This window comes from Nelusetta ayraudi, unplaced genomic scaffold (assembly GCF_046127955.1).
Source record: "Nelusetta ayraudi isolate G7.1 ecotype Tasmania unplaced genomic scaffold, CSIRO-AGI_Nayr_v1 ptg000041l, whole genome shotgun sequence".
Lineage (NCBI taxonomy): Eukaryota > Metazoa > Chordata > Actinopteri > Tetraodontiformes > Monacanthidae > Nelusetta > Nelusetta ayraudi.
The window spans coordinates 2022185-2043729 of record NW_027466091.1 but is presented as its reverse complement, the minus strand read 5'-3'; the positions used below and the strand labels follow the sequence as shown (position 1 = coordinate 2043729).

The window sequence follows — 21545 nt, the reverse complement described above, 5'->3', positions numbered from 1 at the left end:
ATTTTCATTCCTGTTCGGATATTAAGCCAGTACTAAATTTATCGTTTGGATATTTCTTTTAACGCACTTTTTTTTTTCTTTTTTTCTTTTTAATGATTGCTCATAGGGCCATCGACGCTTTATACAGAACGCCGCGCTGGGAGAACGACGAGTGTAGATTAGTTTATTTTTTTAATTACTATTCTTTGAGACAGGTAGGCGCTTTGATGACACTCTGATTACACAACAGAATCATGTCCAAACGTCCCTTTGTGTTTTGCGTCACATGACTGAATCGTGTCCTGACGTCATGACCCCTTCACGGAAGTCGACGTTGACGACGATGGCGGCTTCGTCAGTATTGCAGCAGGAAGAAGATGTTTCCCTCCAGTGAAAGGATAATATCGCCCGTTTGAAAATACCTCCCACAGTGTAAACAAGAGACGATACGTTTTCCGAGCGCTTCTCGGGGATCGCCGACAGAGAGTTCCTCCATTTGTAGCCGAAATCCGAGAGACCAAAGCCCGGCCGGCGCAGGGTTAGAAAAAATGTCTCTATTCCAGTCGGCTCTGGACTTCCTCGCCGGGCCCGGTTCATCCGGGGCGGCCAGCCGGGACCAGAACGACTTCGTCGGACAGGTCGTTGAGCTCGGCGACATGAAACTGAGGATCAAACGGGTGATCGCAGAAGGTGAGGCGGTCGCCGGGGCCGTGGGAAGTGTTGATAGCTACCACTGGGCTAGCCGCGCTAGTTAGCCCAGCTGGCTAACGGCTGGAGCTGACATTCTGGAGCTGGTGTTTCACTGACAATAACATTGACCGCCGCAGAGCCATGAGGCTGCGTGTAAACAACTGTTGCCGATTTGGTTTAATTTCGTGTCTAAAACCTTTCACCCGCCTCAGCCCGATGTGTGTCGTCGGCTTTTAGAGTAGCCAGAATTGTCCCGTATTTGACAATAAAATGGTGTGTCCCGTTTTTGAATCGTTACGGGACGGGGTTTCTCCCGTGTTTCTGAGTTGGCTTCAACGTACATTTATTCTTCGACGCAAACTCAGGTTCGTTGCCACAGTTTGTGTTCAAAACCGTAATCCACGTAGCTGCAGGCAATACCATTGCGCAACCCATTCACAACAACTGCACACTGGCTGCGTAGCCTACGTGCAGTAGGCTATCAATCAGGATCGCTTGTTCTTTTTTTCCGCTCTCTTTATTTAATTCCTTTGTAAAGAAAAAAAAAGGCATCCACCCTGCACTTTATTGATTGTTGTGTACAAATATGCTCAATTAAAAAAAATTCAATACAATTTAAACATTCATCTTCTTTTTAATGTCTATTGGGAACAATGCAGTTCAATCTATGTGAAGCACATACTTTTTTGAAACCCTATTTTTGGTTATGATTTCCCACTACTGGGGAGCCACTGTCCTGAGATGGTCATGGCCCCAAGCACTGCGGGAGGCCTGCTTTATTTTTTTCGAAATGAAAGTTGGCAACACTGTTGGCATTTCTTTATGTTTAAAAACAGTTTGACCTGCGGTCTCTTTTACAGCGGCTCTGATTTGGACGTAGCTTCGTTCAATTTTCTTTACACCCCGTCATAACCCGAGGTTGTTATGTCACCGCCTGTGTCTGCCTTGGCAGCAGGGTACGCCCGAACCCAGACAAGATTATGTAGACATGGTAAGCACGCACAGTGCGATTGGATGGCTTTATTACTGATTAGGAACAGAAAACCTCAAGTGTGGTTCCAATTCCTTCCACATCCACTGGCCCTGAAGGACACAGGGATGTTTTCGCATTAAAAAACAAGTGTGTTTGGCCTGTCGACGTAACAGTTGCAAAGACCCACCCTTGACTTATTTTTTATCTTCTGTTCTGGAAGTGAGCCCATTGTGATGTCATCAAGGGCACTGGCATCTCTCCTTCGACAAAGCGTCAGTCTTAATAGGAAGCTATAACTTGAGTGTTTTTGTTGGCGGCTGTAATCCAAGCAATAATAAATATGCAGACTCGTGATCAATGGATTGTGATTGTGCGACCTTTACCATATTAGATGGGCTGAACAAAAGTTTCATGAGGCTGAAAAAATGTCTTCATAAAAATCTATGCATATCAGCATGACTGTAAAGAAATGGCCCTAAATTCTTGCAATTTGGCTAAACAAAATAAAGCAAAATAAAACTGTGCCTCTCTGAAGAGGAAAAAAGAATCCGAGAACAGTTTGGCGTTGTCATGGGTTCCGTGTCACAGTCACACACTGTGTCCCCTCAGGTCAGTGTGTTGCTGAACAGGAAAGGCACCTGGCTGGCCCTCTTTTTGTGGCCTTTATTCCCTCCACTGAGCAGGTGAAGCAGACACAAACAAAATTGTTGTGTTTGTTTAGGCCTGAAGTGGATAAGCTGTGCCTTATTTCTTATTCCTGTAATTATTCACAACAAGCACGAAGACTGAGACCCAGATGAGGTTTAATATGTGTTTTTCTTGGCCTGGAGTTGTAATTGGAGGACAGGAAACCGTGCCGTTTGAGCGTCTCTGCTTTTCATTGTCAGCACAAAAACCCAGCAGAGAAACTGATCTGTCACCAGGAAGGCTGAGTGAGCAGCATTGTTCACGCGAAGTCCCTGTGCTTTTAACATGTGCAGGAGTGCGGTCGTGCCCCCTGTTTTTGACCCATTCCCTCCCTGAAACCCTTCAAGCGTTTGAAGTGGATACAAGTATTTGTTAAATTTCAGGAATGCCCTAAAAGGCAGCAAAGCAGCAACACAAAGACTGTCGAGGAGTAGGTTTTGAGTCCTGATGCGGAGACCAAAAAACCCCTGCAAATTTACATTTTACGCATGAGGAAATCTTCCTCCTTTGGTAAATAAGGCTCGAAAGAGCAAAATCTTGGGCAAAGCAATGCCTGTTGTTCATTTACCCATTGCCATGGTAACCCTCCTGGTGGACTGGGGCTATGGAGATTTTCTTGTGAGCCCACACAGTCAAATGCAGTTCTGAAATGTTTTCATCCCCCTCATTAGAAGCTGTGATAGCTTCGCAGCTCAGGTAGAGGGTTTTAATTACAGCGTGTCCAGCCGTCTGTGTTCTGCCCAAGGATTAAGAATCCTGGAGTTGTTCAAATGATTCCTGACCCCCTGAATGCTGCCACTGGGGCAGCAGTAGCAGCATTATTATCTTCACCAGTTCATGTTTCAGAGGGGGAGGTCAGTTGGTGGGCCGAGGGTCTGACTCGTGAGCTGGTGACAGAAAATGGGGCCTCTGTTGTTCCTCTTGTGCCGGTCAGCTTATCATCTTTTCCTGTGTGGCTGGTCTGGTGGGCCAGCGTGTGCCCAGGTCAGTAGGTTTAGTGCTTCTGTACGTCAGTGAGTTTGCTTTGGAATGGAATAAGATGAATGGTGTGGTTTACACCCTCACATAACAGCTTTACGAAGAAAAAAAAAAACAACTCAAAAAATGTGCTTAGTGGAAACTGCTTTCTATTGCTGCTTTGGGGGGGAAACTGTTTACATTTGTACTGCTTTTTAATCAAAACCTCTTCATTATTGTTCTCCCTGCTTTTTGTCAGGTGGTTTTGCCTTCGTGTATGAAGCCCAGGACATGAGCAGTGGCAAAGACTACGCCCTCAAGGTGAGTTTCAGGTGTCCCCCATAATTCCACCCTCCGGTCTGTGTCAAATGTTGGGGAATCTCTCACACACTGTTGCACTCAGCTTTTTACGTGTATTTGTCTATAGATAACAATCACATTTTTTATTCTGAAATCCAAATACTTTGTTTGACAGCAAAGGTCAATAAAATAAAAAGAGTGTATGTGGTGAAAGGGTCACAGACTGTCAAAAGTTGCAGATGATATTTCAGTCAACACACTCCCATAAATGAGAGAAGTCCCACTTTCATATTTTGCTTCATCCGATTCCTCCCCGTTTGTGATGTCACAAAGGGGCCTGAACCCTCTCCCCAGGTTGGTGGCAACCCTCCCAACTAGGTGTTTGCCCCGTCCCTTGAGACAGCCTTGTTTTGTCTGTTTCCAAACATGAGGAAGGTCAAACAAAGCATCACATTTTGGAGGCCTGATAGCCTTTTTTTTTTTCTTGGATAATGAACTGTGCGAGGTTTGCACGAGGGGGAAAAAAAATCTGAGAACATTCAGCATTCATTTACAATGGATGAGTCCCTCCGCCACATGTCCAATACTGAATGTCAGCGCTTCCTCTCTCCTTCTTCTTTTTCACCCCAGAGGCTGCTGTCCAACGAGGAAGAGAAGAACAAGGAAATCATCCAGGAAGTTTGCTTCATGGTATCCTTTATCCATCCCAGATCCGCACAAAAAGATCAACACGTTTCCATTGGTGGCGTGGAGCTGCAGCTGTTCGGCGGCCGGTGGCCTCGGGCGACGCGTTACGGCAGCGAGATCAAGTCGGACGTCGTGACTTCGCTGTCATTTCTAGATAACTTGTGGTTTAGCGGCCGTTGCGGAGTAGAATGTGAAAACCATGACTAATGCACGTTTCACAACATTTGTTCAGTCAATCTTTGTAACGGACTTGCGGTTGCAGACGGTCGTGCTTTTCCTGTGCTTCTCGGCCTTAATGGCTGCCGATTGCAAGTCTATTCCGAAGCCCTCAGCGGTGCTCCTTGTTCAACGTGATGCAGTGAGCCCGACAGAAAATGAATTAATGTCAAGGCTAGATATTCAGGCATGTGTTTCTCATCGGCAGCCTGCAGCTGTTGAACAAAATCCGGAGCGCTTGTGTTTCAGCGGTAACGTGAAGGTTTTGGTCAGCTTATACTGGTTTACGTCATCACACCTTTGCGATTGGTTGGCAGCTAACTAGATGCTAGGGTTATTTAATAAGGACGGTAGAGCTATATGTGAACGTAAAACAATCTTTAGTGTATTTGTCGTTATGGTCACCTCACGTCAACACATTACAGTGTGATGTTTTTGCTGTGCGACCCTTGACCCGCCTGCCCTCCAGAAAAAGCTGTCCGGTCATCCCAACGTGGTCCAGTTCTGCTCGGCCGCCTCCATCAGCAAGGAGGAGTCGGACACCGGACAGGCCGAGTTCCTCATCCTCACGGAGCTGTGCAGAGGTTCATGCTCTTGACTTTTCTTGCTTTTGCAACACCCCCCTCCTCACCTCCACCTCCCTTTTTTTTTTCACCCGTCACTGTCGGTCTCAGCGGCGAGCAGCGTTTCCCAGGAAACTCTGCTGATGAAACGGCTTCCTGTCTGCGGTCGGGCAGCTTCCTTCTCGATTTCCGCTCTGCTCTGTCTCAATGTCCCCATTCAGCAGACTCTGTTGACGTTCAGCAGTCCGTTATTGGATTAACTGCGATGCAAACGTGTCAAACGCGCCTCAAATGTGTTTCTCAATATTTCATAATGTGATCAAATCCTTCATGCGAGACTTTTATCTGCTTTGTTTCTTGCCATCTACAATTCCCACAGACCTGCAGGCATATTTACGGCGGTGGCTTTTCATTGACTGTTTTCCTCCGTTTCCCATCTCTGTAACTGCGTTTTCATTACCCCTAGAATTGCACAAAACCTAAATATTGCAAGAAAAAAATGGTAATGGGAACGCCGATGCTTTGAAAAACCTCTCAAATGTCGCTAAAACGTTTTTACGCTCTCATGAGCTGGTTTTTCAGACGTATCGATATAGAGGTATATCGCAAAAGTGTCACGGAAACACTTTGACACGTCGGCGGACGTGACGTAGGTCACGTGACCAGTTCACTTCAAGTGAAAATGGCACATTATGTTGGGACCGGAGGAGGAGACGAAATATTTTCTACAAGTAGTCAAAGAGAAAAATAGACCAACCATTCTTGACAGCAAAGCAACATCGAAATGCAGATTTATACGAGGAATTAGGAAGGGAAATGAGGGGGAGGGGCCTCTTCAAAGTGGGGTCTCACGGGACAAGATTTTTACGAGAATTACGGCTTATGCGCTTCACACCATTATGTGGAAACTCGAAAATTTAGAAAAATCGCTTTTATTTAGCCAAAATCTAATGGAAATGCGCGCAACTTGTATTTCAGGTCAGCTGGTGGACTTCATCAAGCGAGTGGAGCAGAACGCCCCCTTGTCGTGCGACACGGTGCTCAAGGTCCTCTACCAGGCGTGTCGCGCCGTGCAGCACATGCACAAACAGAAACCTCCCATCATACACAGAGACCTCAAGGTAGGTGGCGGTGGCGGCGGCGGCTGCTGACTCAAAGTGCCACCCTGAGTGATGTGCGTCGATTGACACGCTGCCTTTTTCTTGTCGATGCAGATCGAGAACCTCTTGATTAGTAACCAGGGCACCATCAAGCTGTGCGACTTTGGCAGCGCCACCACTGTGTCACATTACCCAGACTACAGCTGGTCAGCACAGAAGAGATCCATGGTGGAGGACGAGGTGGGGAGGGCACACACACACACACACACACACACACACACACTGTGATGTGGCAGTGAAGGGAAGCCTTGAGCGTTTGAAGACACAAAGCGTATGGTGAAAACAAAGACGCAGCAGGTGCTGCATGTGTGTCACACGCTACTTTCTTTGATTTTGATTGGAAAATCCAAAACTTGGCCCTCGAAACTTGAATCCAACATCCAGTGGGAACCCAACCTACCAGTCGAACACAGTCGCCACGCCGCTAATCTGACGACAAAGCGGCGTTGCGCTGCAAGACTTGACTTGTTAATTTGCCCCTTTATGTTAATTACATAACCAGGCGTTTGATTGGGAGGCTGAGCGCAGCCTTCCAGTGCTGCTTTGGACGCAGGAACCAGAAACCTTTGATTGGATTTAGCCTGAACCAGAGATCCAGGAAACACTGGTGATTTAGGTCAATTATATGTGTACCAGGCAACAAACACACATTCGCTGGGGCAACAGATGACTTCTGGTCACATGTCCCCAGAGACCATGGTTTCCACTTCGGTCTGCAGTTGGATGTAAATGTGAATATATGTAGTTCCATAATTCTACTTGAGGCTGACCAAAGCTGGATCATTTGCGTGTTTGCACTATGATTATTGATTATATGATTTTCTCCTTGTCTTTTATTCATAGATTACAAGGAACACCACTCCAGCGTACAGAACACCAGAGATGATTGACCTCTACTCTAACTTCCCCATCAATGAGAAACAGGACATCTGGGTCAGAGCTTGACATTTATTTTTTATTGCTCCTCCATTAATCCACAACCATCAGTGGTTTATTAGCCCCTCTGTGATGGCTGCACAAGGCTAATTTTGCGTCAATTAAAGCTTAAATTGTCATAATTATAAATCTGAACCTTGTTCTAAAAGTGAATTGTAGAAATTTTAACATTTCTTTTCATGTTTATGGTTGGGTTCAGGTGTTATCATAGGATTATCATCCTAAAACAAGACCTTAATAAATATTTAGATTCAAAAAATTTAAATAAAAATATTTCTAATAAGTCAACAAGACAATCAAAATTCATTGGAAACATTGAGGATTTAGTTTGAGGCCCAAAATGGCAAAATTAGTGTTTATGTATGTGTTTTGTCTTGTTTTGTTTGTTTTGTTTTTTTTAAAGTAGTTTGTGTATTTATTGTTTTCTCCATCATTTGTTTGCCTGACAGGCCCTGGGATGCATCCTCTACCTGCTGTGTTTCAAGCAGCACCCATTCGAGGAGGGGGCCAAGCTGCAGATAGTCAACGGGAAATACTCCATCCCTCAGAACGACGCCAAGTACACTGTGTACCACAACCTCATAAGTACGGCCCGACCTTCTAAAAAATCCCCCCAAAAAACAAAACAATAATCACAAAATTGCCGTCATCACCGTCCTCTATGATGAACTGACTTTGGAGATCAGAAACCCAAACCCATCATCTTGTCTCTCTCCACTCCCTGCGGTCCAGCGTCTATGCTGAAGGTGAACCCTGACGAGCGGCTGTCCATCACTGAACTGGTCAACCAGCTGCAAGAGATCGCGGCGGCGCGCAACGTCAACCCCAAGTCACCCGTCACAGAGGTAAAGGTCCACTCCATGTATTCCTTTTTTGTATTCATTCGCCACCTAGAGACCCCGACTGGTCCTGGTCGCTCAAGAAAAAAACCCGCAGTGCCTTCATCAGGAAGTCACAACATTTCTAGACTTGCCACTTCTCTTTTTCGTCTGCTGCTGCTTTGTTTTGTTACTGGCAAATTTTGAACAGACGGCACGGCAAAGATAGCGCGGACAACATCTCTGACCACGCGCAAAATGGAGCCTAATCAAACTGAAAAATACCCTTCAGACTTTTCAGCGTGGATGCACTTCATGCAATTTTTGCATACGAGTATTTAGTGGTAGGAAATTTGTGCCCGTCCTGTTGTGGGAAGTCGGAATGGGACGTTTCCTATGTCCTGCAGATTTGTTTTCAACATCAGTAGGTAAAGAGCCCTTAGAGAGTATTTAAAAAGAGGAGGTAAAACCTGGAAGGTGAAGCTTGAGGCTTCCTGTTGACATGAATGGTGCCACTAAAGTCTCGCCACAGCTGGTGGGGAGTGGCTTCATTTTGTGTTTATCATAAAAAGGTCTTCAGGGCTGTTGTTTCTTCTCTTTTTAATGTGAACCTACCACTTAGTCCTGATAAAACAGCTTCCACTGCCAATCCACACTGACAAGTTGTATTAGCTTCGTCACTTCTTGTTGATGTGCCTCCCCGCCCTTTCTCCGTAAAGGATCCCGATTCATTATTGAATTGCTGAAGAATGTTTTCACTCGGAGGCTGTGATGACGGATGGGATGGGTTTCAGAGTTGTGAACGACCGGGCTGTCGTTGCAAGGTCACGTGGCCTGCGCCGCTTGACTTTTGGGGTTGGTTAGCTTCCACGAGGCCAGACGAGGTTCATCTCGGGATTAAAACTGAAAAATGCCGTTTGTGTTGCTAAACCGAAGCTGCCTTTTGGTTGTGAGAGGAGGCCGAGGAGCTGAACTGAGGGGATTTGGGAGTAAACAAGTCGAGACGAGGGCACATCTTCTGTCTATTGACGGGCCAACCACACGGCCTCTTCCTGTCCGTGTTAACACGCTGCAGCCAACTAACACACACACACACACACACACACACACACACACACACACACACACACACACACACACACACACACACACACACACACAGCAGCCTCAAAGGGGCCTGTTTTCTCTCTCCCAGGCTTGCCTCTTGCCAGCTGGTGTTGGCCCAGTGGGAGACTAAGAGGTGATAAATAGGTGAAACCCAAAATAAAACACAAACCATACTTGGTGCCCCTTGTCTGTCATCATGCATCTCCCTTGTCAACCATCCGTTTTCCTGCACATTAGGATCGTTCGATAAAATTCGATTGAAAATGTGAGCTGTGAGTGGATGGGGGGAGGGGAGGGGAGGGGTTTAAGTAAAGAAAAGGCTTTTTGCCTCTCATGTTGACTGGCCATGACCAACTAAGCAGCCTCTCATGAACTTAGCACAAATCCACAAATCCTGATACTTATCTGAAAATCCGGAGCCGCAGTTGTGACTTATCGTTTTCCAAAGCTGATTTTTAGTGCTAAAGCCCCTCACGTTTACGGTTATTACCACTTCCTCCTGGAACTCTCATATGTTTGCTGCTACGATTTCTGACACTCAGCCAGTTTGTGCATTTTAACTGCTATTTCGATCATTTTAAAATGAACGCCCCCATTTTCAGATCCTTATTTTCATCCCACTACTCCAGTGGAGAAACATTGAATCATTTATTATCAAAAATGCTATAGATGTCTAGAAAGCAGTATATTTAGCCCTTTGTTTACAGCGACCTGCAAAAGTCTTCAGTTAAGCTTCCTACTTAAACCGATTCTTTGCTGGACTTTCCATGTCTGCAAGGTGACAAAAACAAGCAAGCCTCAGGAAAGTCTCAGAGGTCCTGTCTGGGGTTTTCCTCACTAATTTGGGAGAATTAGCCGTGCCCTTTGTGACATCACAAAGACTCAATTTTCAGAATTGTGCATTTCCGAACATGCTTTTTATGGTCCATCAAACAAAACGGCTAAAGAATCGACTTCCTGTGAAGTTCTTTGACAAGTTCAAGACACATGATTATTAGGAAATATTAGCATTTTTGTCAGTAGTTGATTCTTCAAATCAATCTTCAATTTTCCTAGAAATATATGAAAAGTAAGGAAAAAAAAAAAAAAGAAATGTTTTCTCATTCATGAACAATCATAATCTGCAGCAACTTCCCTCCCGAACTGAATGTGGACGAGCCCACTAAAGTGTGCGTAGCGGCGGCGGATTTGGCTGATCTGATTAGGGCTAAGAAGGGGTTTCCCTGCTGGACAGAAGGCGAGTGTAATCCTTCGCTCCCTCCTCTTCTCACTTTGCGGCGCAGGCATATGGGGGAGGCGAAGTGTGAGGCAGAGCACAGGGAGAGGAGACCAGGGAAGGAAGCGCAACACTGGGAAGGAACTCTAGGATGTAGACGGGCGGTCGGGCGAGGGCACAGACTGTCTGAACGTTCTAGACAGCATGTCTGCTCCGAACCGTTCCTCAAACTGTTTTTAAGGAGGCTTCTCTACAGAAGATCTCACAATTAAGGAGGAACCCGAGATCTTTTATAATAACTTTGGGACATTCGAGGGAACGTCGAGGATTTCTTTTTTGTTTTCTGTTTTTTTAAAAACAGGATTTCTTTTTTGTCCGTTGATTATTATACTCGTGACAATGTTGAGTGCGTACTACTGCTGGCGCCCCGTGCTTGACGGCTATGAATGTCTGCAGCTGCTGGAGCAGAACGGAGGCTTCGGCAACAATGGAGCCCAGCCGCCCATGCAGATCCACAACGTGCACAACAATGCAGGTAAGAGGCCAGCGCTGCCGTCTCATAACATCACTTTGTGATGAGAGATTGTAGGTGTGCGGTTTTTGAATGATATGAGTTCGCTCATCGGGGGGAAATTCCATTTTTTTTATTTATTTATTTTTTTAAAACGCAGCTGTAACCTTGCGGCACAGAACTAGTTTCTAAAAAAAAAAATCGACCGGCTCATTTGGACGTTTATCGTTTTGCCCGTGGCACCATTAGGTTTAGCTCTGTGGTACAGAGGTTCCACTGAGTTTAACCCACTGACCGGGTCTGCTGAGTAGCTCGGACACGGTGCTCTCCACTCCACGCTTAAACAGCCGCAGATATTTCTAGGCCTATTTTTCATCTCGTATAATGGCTGCACTCACAGTTTATCAGCTGCTTGCTGTGTTGGTAGCCAACGCAGTAAGAGACGGTTTGCAGAAACATGTTGGAAAAAAAAAAACCAAGATTTGCAGCCAAAGATCACATATTGACTCTTGGCACGATTGGTGCCGGTCATCTCTGTCGCCTCAGTCTCTGTGAAGCCAGTGGGGTTATTTGTACGTACGCACGGCAACGCGTGACACACACGCACACCTAGCCTGCGTACGAGCGATTAAGAGGATTTCCGTGCAGCGAGCCATCTGTGCGCACCGACACGATGCTCTTTCCCCTCGACGAGCTGCTCTTGTCATGCCACCGGGACGGCGTGACGCCGTCGGCTGATACTCTACCGAAGCTCTCATCTAAAACGATGCAAGTCGTCCGTGCGTGTAGTTTCCAGTGGCTTCACGCTCTGAGAGCGTCCTCCGCGGCACCGTGTCACTGGAGTCTCTCCCGCAGGGATCTACGACCCCGACCAGACGGGCAGCGGACTCCTGGATATCCTGCGCGGAGGAACCGAGCGCTTCCTGACCAACATCAAGGACACGTCTTCAAAAGTCATCCAGTCAGTAGCCAGGTACGTCTGATCGGTATTATTCCCTCGCTCTTAATCTTCATTGTTCTGGATTAGTGAGCGTCAATATTGCTTTTTTATTAAAAACATCCAAGCTAAACAATGTTCTAGCTCTTGACAGCCGCTGATGATCTTAATGGCAGGTTGGCTTCGCAAGAGCGACGTTCACGCTTAGGTGCAGTAGGCAGTCAGACAATAATGCACTGCTCTCGCAGCGAAGAGTCTTACTGATAAAATTCTGCAAGTAGACTTTGATCTCATCTGTCGTCCATGCACCAAAGCTTGTTGACTTGTTGAGAAATATATAGATTATTGGTGTTGGTAATGAGAAGTGGATATAATGGGGAGAGACCTATGCCAGTCTCCTCACTGCGTGTTGATAAATCATAGAAAGAAAGAGTTTTTTTCTTCCAACAGCCACAGTCTCTATGCCTCCATGACTCCCTTGATGTTTCATGTTACGCCATCAGTTTGTTTCATTTGTTTGGTCACCTTGATCACTTTTTGTTTGTTTCTTTCCCCCTTCCGGCTCCCTCCGTCATCATCACGTAGCAACCCGAGGTAAATATGGGTTGGTGGAGTGCGTCGCCCTGTCTGTGTGCTCCTGTAGCTTGTCTGTTGATTTAGAGGAGGAAGCAGCTAACGTAGCCGCCTGCTGTGCCGCGTCCCCCCCCCCCCATCCTAGTTTTGCTGTTCCTAACACCATACAATCCGCAATTAACCCGCCATTGTCGTTGTCATGAGTGAAAGGACGTGTCACGCCTTCGGAACGTGGCACTGGACGGTGACACCACCGGTGTGCCCCACAGCAGGGGGGAAATAAAGTGAACCTGAGACGTTCAGCTCTCGCACTGTGAATTCATCTTGATTTGCCACTTCAATGTCTGTGTGTCTTTTTTTTTTTTTTATATGTTTTAACAACTATTGTCCACATGTCTCGACCATTGAGCCACTCATCCATTGCTGTGACCATTTCATTACTTGTGTGACAAACTGGCTGTTAATCAACAGCAGCAACTCCACCCACTTGGCTGTCTGATAATGAAAAAATGTCATCAGCATAGAACACGTTGCATCTCTCTCTCTTTTAACTACGCCTCTAGTTTGTGTTCAATTCTTCATTATTAATGCCTTTAATTCTTTATTATCACTCTAACTGGATCATATTGCTTTGTTTTGCTGTTGTTATTTCTGTGATAGTGTTTTAAAGTAAAGTTAACAACTACTCACTCTCATCCTCAGCAGTCAAAAGCTCTCTGTAGTAATGATAATCCCGCAGTGGAGTTCCAGACTGAGGTTTATCTGCTCTAGTTTGTTCATTCGAATCACATCAATTGCTGTGATGTGAAAACCCTCCTCTCAGCGGATTGCTTCGTTTACTAAAGGCGTTAGTTTGATTTTATTATTTGTATTTGTTTCTTAACGTGTTTTTGTCTTCTTTTTTCCAGCTACGCTAAAGGGGATCTGGATATTTCATACATCACCTCCAGAATAGCAGGTAGACATGTGACCCACCGTTTTACAAAAATAACAACAACAATAATAATAATAATAATAATAATAACAATAATGATAACTGAATAATAATAACGTTAAGTCTGTTAATGGTTAGAGCAAAAGCTGACTCATTGTCGTGTTGACATGGTTACACTTTTTCCTCCTGTGTGCGCGTGCAGTGATGTCATTCCCAGCCGAAGGGGTGGAGTCGGCAATCAAGAACAACATCGAGGATGTGCGCCTGTTCTTGGACTCGCGTCACGCCGGCCACTACGCCGTCTACAACCTCTCAAAGCGATCGTACAGGCCCTCTCGCTTCCACAACAGGGTATGATGATGATGATGATGATGATGATGATGATGATGATGATGATGATGGTGATGATGATGATGATGATGATGATGGTGATGATGGGGATGATGATGATGATGATGATGATGATGATGATGATGATGATGGTGATGATGATGATGATGATGATGATGATGATGATGATGATGATGATGGTGATGGTGATGATGATGATGATGATGATGATGATGGTGATGATGGGGATGATGATGATGATGGTGATGGTGGTGGTGGTGATGATGGTGGTGATGGTGGTAGTGGTGATGATGATGGTGGTGATGATGATGATGATGATGATGATGATTGCAAAGTCATTGGTATCATAGTTGGTATTATATTATTATATTTCCATCCTTTCTTTTGTCGCTCTGACATGATTTCTGTGTGTGTTTGCTCCCACAGGTTTCCGAGTGCAACTGGCAGGTGCGCCGCGCGCCCAACCTGCGCAGCCTCTACAGCGTGTGCAAGAACATGCATCTGTGGCTCAAACAGGACCAGAGGAACATCTGCATAGTGCACTGCCTGGTAGGTGCCCCTCAGGTGGCCGGACCGGGAAGTGTGAACAGGGGGGGGGGGGGGGAGAAAGAGAACTGAGATGTTTCAGTTTCCCTCTGTGTTTTATTCTGTTTCCATTTCCTAGGATGGCAGGGCTGCGTCGGCAGTGGCAGTTTGCTCCTTCCTGTGTTTCTGCCGCCTCTTCACCACGGCCGAGGCCGCCGTCTACATGTTCTCCATGAAGCGCTGCCCCCCCGGCATAGCGCCGTCGCACAAGAGGTGCACAGGCCCAACAGTCGTCTCCTCGCCCCCCCCCCCCATTCTTCCTCTGCAGATTGTCAATTTTATTTCCTTTTTCCCCCTTTTTAATCGAAGGTATATAGAGTACATGTGCGACATGATGGCAGAGGAGCCCATCATCCCGCACAGCAAGCCCATCGTCATCCGCTCCATCGTCATGACGCCCGTGCCGCTCTTCAACAAGCAGCGCAACGGGTGCCGGCCGTTCTGCGAGGTGTACGTGGGCGACGAGAGGGTCCTCACTACGTCGCAGGAGTATGACAGGATGAAGTGAGTTTCCTCTCACGCTCACACACTCACACACTCACACAGACACACTCCCCCCAGGGGTTTTGTTTCACCGTCTCATCGTCTCGACGCGCTTTGCAGGGATTTTAAGATGGAGGATGGAAAAGCCGAGATTCCCCTTAATGTGACGGTGCAAGGAGACGTGCTTGTGGTCATCTATCACGCCAGATCTACACTGGGAGGACGTCTGCAGGCCAAGGTAATGCAGCGTCTCTTCTCGTTCATACAGACAAAATATTGTACTCACACATCAGGAAAAGAAAAAACACGCCTGAATATTTCAATACCAAATTTATTGAGACATCATGACATGAATACAAGTTACCTTTTGGCCTCTGCAATTGCAAGAGGTGCTCAAAGTGGGGACCACTTTAAGCACTACTGCTGGGTTAACGTTTGCTACCTCACAACTTGTTGATTCATGAAGGTAATCCCATCTGTTGGGAAAACATCATACATCATTCTTTCTTTTCCTGATGTGTGTATATTGGTATATTGTATTCTTTTGGTTGACTGTGTGTGTATATACATATGGCGAGTAAAATCACTTTTACTTAGGATGTAAATTTGACTGCGTTCCAGATGGCTTCCATGAAGATGTTCCAGATCCAGTTCCACACAGGCTTCGTGCCTAGAAATGCCACCACGGTCAAGTTTGCCAAGTAGGTCCAACCAGGTTCATAGAGGCACCGCTCCATACCCGACGAGGCCATCGTTACTGGTTAGATTTGAACCTTTCCGCCCTCCCTCTCTGTCCTGCCAGGTATGACCTTGATGCCTGTGACATCCAGGAGAAGTACCCCGACTTGTTCCAGGTCAATCTGAACATCGAGGTTGACTCCAGGGACAAGGCCAGCACCAAGCCTCCCCCCTGGGACGGCTTCCAAACCAAGGGCCTCAACCCCAAAATCCTTTTCTCCACTCGGGACGAGCAGCAGGAGATCCTCAGCAAATTTGGTGAGCAGCATCTTTCAACTGGAGACATTCTGCCTGGCGGAAGCGTCATGTTTCTGACTCCGTCGCTGTTAAACCAAAAACCTCCACAGGCAAACCGGAGCTGCCTCGTCAACCGGGTTCCTCTGCATTCTACGACTCGGAGGCATCCCAGCCGCCCCCAGAAAGCTCCAGTGCAGCCGAACCAGAGTCTCCTGGCAGCAACGACAACGGCAGCAACAATTTCTTCCAGACGCTGGACTGGGAAGGTGCCCCGTCTGTTTGCTTTTCGTTTTCAACCAAGAAGTAAATGTCCAAAATCCTTCAGACGAGCTTCAACCGGCCCTCTATTGTTTCTAGATGTGCGCAGTAGTCAGGATGCCGCTGAGAGTCAAGGGGCGGGATCAATGAATGACCAGGAAGACCTCAGTGACCAATCGGAAGGAGACTCCTACTCTTACTCTGCCCCCGGTGGGGAGCCGCTGTCACGTGACCCCAGTGAACCGCTGTTTGATGCTGACTTCCAGGTAGGGACTCTGCCGTTCAAGGTCAACTGATCACATCGGGTTATTTTTTATTTTTATTATTTTTTATTTTTTATTTACAATTTTAAATTTTTCCTCGCTTTCTGACTTCATATTTTGGTTTCTTTCTTCATCTCCACCTTCCAGAACCCTTCCCCCACCACCCAGGACCCCCCTGTCAGTGACACGGCTGACCTGCTGGGGTTGAACTCTGACCCTCAACCCCCGACAAACCCCTCCTCTGCTGCCCCTCAAGGGTTCCAGGGAGGAATGAAAGCTGCTTCCAGCAACAGCGACCTTCTCAACGATCTCTTTGCACCACCTGCTGGTCAGACAGCAGCAGTGCAAGAAGACATTTTCTTCAGCGCCGCCCCGTCGGACTCGAAACGTACGGGTTTCCCCTCTCACCGCCTCAACAATGAAATGTTTTGGGTTTTCCCTAATTTTATTCTCTGTCCCTCCTCGCGGCCTTCCAGCTGTAGGTGACTTGTTCGACCCCTTCGGGATGGGAACGAGCTCTGGGGTCGGCTCCAGCCTCAGCTCGTCTCGACAGGCCTCCGGCCCCGACCTCATCGGAGACCTGTTGGGTTCTGACAGTTCCGGCACCGGCGAGTTTCCCTCTGCCACTCACAGCAACCCTCCTCCGGCTTCCAACGCGAGCCTCTTCGAGCTCAGTAAGCACAGCAGCAGCCAGGGTATCATTACTGCCGCACTGAAAATAATAGATCTACATCAAGCAGAAGAACTAAAGACTGGTGCTTCTCAACAGATAAAATAGTGAAGGATACACCCAAGATGACGTCATCAGCCAGCCAGCCCGACCTGCTGGGTGGGTGGGACAGCTGGGCGGCGAGCAGCAGCAGCGCTGGCATGAGCGCCACAGCGAGCAAACCCAACTATAACAACGCGGGTGGGTCACAAATGGTTTCACGGCTGCTGTCGTCAGTGCTGTAGGTCATTTGAAATTCAAGCTGACATCATGGGTTTGTCTGCAGCTTCAGCGGGACCCTCCATGTCAAAGGCCAAATCTCAGACCTTTGATCCTTTTGCTGACCTCGGGAACTTAGGAAGCAATTTACCCGGAAAAACAGCAGGTGATTTTACTCAAAGCGGAGTCTTGACCTAAAAACTGCTATAGTAAAAGAATAATCCAAATGACTTTTATTAAATATATCTGTTTTTTCCACACAGGTTCCTCTGGCTCTTCATTTGGCACAAAGGCTCCTGCTTCCTCTGCAAAGCCTCAAGCCCACCACTGGCAGTCTGGAAGACCCCCCGCAGCACAGAACAAGTCTTGGATGGCCGCTTCAGGTTCTGGGTCCGCCACCAAGACCACCTCCACGCCCCAGCCGACAGGCGCGCAGCCCTCAAAGCCCAACTACAACCTCAACTTTGCCAGTGTTATTGGTGGAAGGCAGGAGAGAGGACTCCGTGCACCAGGATTTGGTAAGAGGCATGTTTTAGATGATCCACGACCGATCACATTCAGCACTGACAGGCATTAAAAATGGTCGCGTTTTTGTTTTACTTCCGTCTTCTGTTTATATTATGAAAAAATCACCTGAAATGGTGCTGTTTTTTAAGCTATGTTTTGACTGTTGTGTGCTTGCACTATTTTAATGCTTGTATTCAATTCTGATATCTGTTTTTGTCACACTAAGGTGCCAAGCCCAAAGTGAAGGAGGACGATTTTGAGGATCTCATCCAGGGTTTTGCCTCCCGACCCGATAGAAAGGGGCCTAGAACCATTGCTGAAATGAGGCGGGAGGAGATGACAAAAGACACCGATCCGCTTAAGTTGAAGGTGACAAATTGACGCGGTTGCATTTCAAACGGATGCGTACCACTGCACAGGAAGCTGCGTCCCGCAAAATTGAAAAGTCCTGACCCGTTTGTTTGTCACGTGTCAGATCTTGGACTGGATCGAAGGGAAGGAGCGAAACATCCGAGCGCTGCTGTCGACTCTGCACACGGTGCTGTGGGAGGACGAGGAACGCTGGAAGCCCGTGAGCATGGCCGACCTGGTGACACCGGAGCAGGTGAAGAAGTTCTACAGGAGGGCGGCGCTGGTTGTTCATCCAGACAAGGTACAGTACACCGCACGCATGGCAACGTTTCCTTCTCCTTGTGACTCTGCCAATGCGTGACCAGCGTCTGTCCTCCCTGCAGGCGGCAGGCAAGCCTTACGAAGAGTACGCCAAGATGATCTTCATGGAGCTGAATGACGCCTGGTCAGAGTTCGAGAACCAGGGATTCAAAGCACTGTTTTAAGAGTCTGGATCCCGGCAGCGAGAGAGAAGAGACCAGAGCAGAGCAGAGCAGAGCAGACTGGATTTGGCTCCACCACACCGGGGTCGGACCGATCCAGATTAGACAGGACTGAGCCCACATTGGGCCTTTAGGGGGCGCTGGGCCTCTGAGAGGTGTCCTCTCCACCATTACCTTCACTCCCGACGCATCCTCAACTTTCATCTGCACTTCCGGGACAGCTCGCCTCGTGCACGGCTGCAGAGGTGGGGGGAGGGGGGTCTGTTCGTGAAGAGCAACTTACATAAACATTCTTTTGAAATCACTGCCTTCCTGGATGCTCGCCAGATCGATGCTGCAGACACCCGGAGGGACAAATGGGTGACAATCACTGACGGAGAGAAAGAAAATGGAGAGACGGTGCTGTCCTCACCAGAGTCATTCCCAACCTACTCCTCTCCTCATGGGTTTGGATTGCAGCTGGGTGAGGGTGGGGCTTGTTGCTTGTTGCTTGTGCCTGGCAGACAGTCACTTGCCCAACTGTCTGGAATCACATGTGGACGTTTGCAGCAGATCACAAGAATGTGACGTTTTAAAGATCGCTGATGCCTCAAGTAAGAGAAAAAAAACAAAACAAAAAACAATTTATAAAACAAAAAGAATGGAGCAGAGCAGTCTCAGTGACCAAAAGGCAAACCACAGAAGGACGAAGAGGAGAAGAAAAGAAAAAACAAAACATTTAGGTATGGCTGCACCTCTTGGGGAACCAAACGAGAACCTTGCCTGCTAAACACTACTAATGCTGCTTCTACAATCACCGTCTTAGCCGCGTGCACTCCTCAGATTGGTGTGGACACCTGCATCCTAAAACATCTGCGACTGGCTTCCAACCAATCAGCCCAATCTGTCGTGGAGCCCTCACGTTAGAAAGCCCTCCAGCGGGCTGACTGCTGTTGTTTTTTTTTTCTTCTCTTTACTTTCTTTGAAGTGCTCTTTTTTTTAATTCCTCCCACTCAGGCTGTGCTGTGTGTAGCTGACTGCATGCTGTCCTTACAGTGGAACCTTAACGATATCATTGCAAACCAGGGTTTAAAAGAAATTACACAGGCTTGGCAGGGCGGCTTTTCTAGAAAAGTGCTCTTTTTTCTTTTTTTTTCTTTCTTGTAGCAGTAAACTGTGAGGAAAAACGTCTCAATTTACACTCAGTCTCGATATCGCCGAGAGCTGAGAGTTCCGCTCGGAAGTCGGTGGTCGTTGCTAATGTGCCAGCTAGCTACCTAGCTAGCCACGGCTACACCGCTGTACAGACACACCTGGTTATCGACGCAGAATGGCCACACAAAAAAAAAATGTTCATTGTCTAAAACACCCCCAAAAAAATTTCAGGGGTGTGGAAACTGTAACGCCACCACTGGGATGTAACTTTAACTTCAAGTAAAAGGACACATTTGGATATTTTTTTTTTTTTTTTTGCGCAAATGCTATAATAAGGCACTTAATTTTGAAACTTTTTATCCAAACTGGTTTGTATAACCATAAAAACTGGACAGCATTCTGATGACCTCTTTACGGTTGTGACGAATACACTTCGGGGGGCAACTTTAATTAGCTTTTCACATTGTGACATGCGCAGGAATACAGTTGTTCAGTCCAGCACGGCGGTGTAGCCCCGGCTAACTTGGTTGAGCTAGCCGGCTCTCGAAGCCCACCTTACGTCACAAGGGGTCCCTGCGTTGTGTTTTTGCCGGTCCACCCGGTGTCACAGACTCCTCCTCCCCAACTGCACCTCCTACCTGGCAGTCACACCCGGTGTGACGGACTCGACTCTCAAAGATGATGAAGGAGCTGTTTGGAAATGTGGTGGATTTAATTCTTTTGCTTTTCTTTTCTTTTCTCCTCTTTTTTTCTTTTCTTTCTTTGTGAGATGTTGAGCCGGAGCTCTAAGCGCTTCTGCTCCCTTTGTCACAAGTGCAGTGTAAATATCATCCTTCTCATCATAATCAAGTGGGTTCATAAAACTGCCTGAGCGTCAGTCATTGAGCTTCATCATCGGCTGTGTGTGATGACTGAAAGCAGGATATTTTCAAAACTGCCATCATTTTCTTCATTATTTTCAACATTATCAACATCTATTTCTCCTCTACATTAGGATTTATCTTTTTGTTTGCCTTTTTTTTTCTTTTTGTATTTTACCTCATGGACCAATCACATCACCTGCTTTCTTATTTATTTTGTTTCTCGGGTGGTTGTAATGACACATATTAATGAAAATTAATGGCACAAGGTTTAAAAACAAAAAACAAAAGTCAGATAATATATTAGTAGAATGTACTGAGTGCAGTTGGGACAGTAGCTCATTTGATGGCAACAACCCCTTCGTTGCTGATTTCATTCCAAAGGATCTATTATGGATAAAGAATGTGCTTTTAAAAATATAAATATATACTTATATATATATATATGTGTATATATATATATATATATATATCTCCTCTCTGTCGTTGAGCCGCTAGTGTTTATCATTTGCGCTGTTTGTCTTTTTTGTTGATAATCCTTTAAAGTTTTTCTTATGACTTCAAACTGGAAGCGGGGACTTGTGTTTCGCAGACTCTCCAGGGGCCAGTTAACCTGAGAAATGAAATAAAGCAACAAATCAAGGTCAGGTCTCCACAGTATGATTTTCCTGTCGGAACAGGGATGAGTGCGTAACCACACGCCGGTATTGTTTATTGTACCAAATGGCATCATTACTAATATGAATGTACATTTATGTGGAAATCAAATGATTAAAAAGGAATTGTAGTCTGTTTCATTGTCTATGTTGTGGAACGCAGGTCAGTGGAGGGAATCTGGCAGGCCTGCGTTGCAACTGTTGCTTTTTCTTTTTGAGTTTATTAAAAAAAAAATAATAATAAAAAAAATATTCCTTGGTAGCAGTTTTGCTGGCGCTCCAACAGATTTTGGAGATTTTCTGAGTGGGCAGAACAAATATTTCTTTAAAAAAAAAACAATGCCAGTTTTATACCTGTAGAGAATTTCAAAAAGAAAATATAATTGGGTCTTTAAAGACATAATTGATCCCTGTAGTTTCAGTTCAAGCATGATTTACCTCCACCACTTAGCAATTCACCTTCCATTC

General features: G+C 46.4%; 1 protein-coding gene across 2 annotated transcripts; it reads left to right on the top strand.

The window, feature by feature from the left end:
* The first annotated feature begins 229 nt into the window (after positions 1-229).
* gak (cyclin G associated kinase) lies at positions 230-21213 on the top strand. Of its 2 annotated transcripts, none has more exons than XM_076033392.1 (29): positions 230-669; positions 3546-3607; positions 4217-4276; positions 4959-5073; positions 6031-6173; positions 6267-6392; positions 7056-7145; positions 7598-7733; positions 7881-7993; positions 10746-10824; positions 11656-11773; positions 13219-13268; positions 13447-13595; positions 14022-14144; positions 14260-14393; positions 14490-14684; positions 14784-14901; positions 15285-15364; positions 15466-15659; positions 15749-15904; positions 15996-16162; positions 16307-16547; positions 16636-16854; positions 16929-17069; positions 17155-17253; positions 17351-17605; positions 17821-17963; positions 18070-18246; positions 18329-21213. In XM_076033392.1, the coding sequence occupies exons 1-29, from the start codon at positions 528-530 to the stop codon at positions 18428-18430; spliced, it is 3927 nt and encodes a 1308-aa protein (XP_075889507.1). In that variant the 5' UTR covers positions 230-527; the 3' UTR covers positions 18431-21213. The 2 variants fall into 2 exon arrangements, with proteins under 2 accessions (XP_075889507.1, XP_075889508.1); XM_076033393.1 differs by having other exon boundaries at positions 233-669; positions 16636-16833.
* Positions 21214-21545: the final 332 nt, after the last annotated feature.

Coding starts and splice junctions, on each gene's coding strand:
- gak (XM_076033392.1), top strand. CDS start 528: ATGTCTCTATTCCAGTCGGCTCTGGACTTCCTCGCCGGGCCCGGTTCA. Junction 5,074..6,030: donor CCTCACGGAGCTGTGCAGAG/GTTCATGCTCTT, acceptor CTTGTATTTCAG/GTCAGCTGGTGGACTTCATC. Junction 14,685..14,783: donor CAGGAGTATGACAGGATGAA/GTGAGTTTCCTC, acceptor CGCGCTTTGCAG/GGATTTTAAGATGGAGGATG.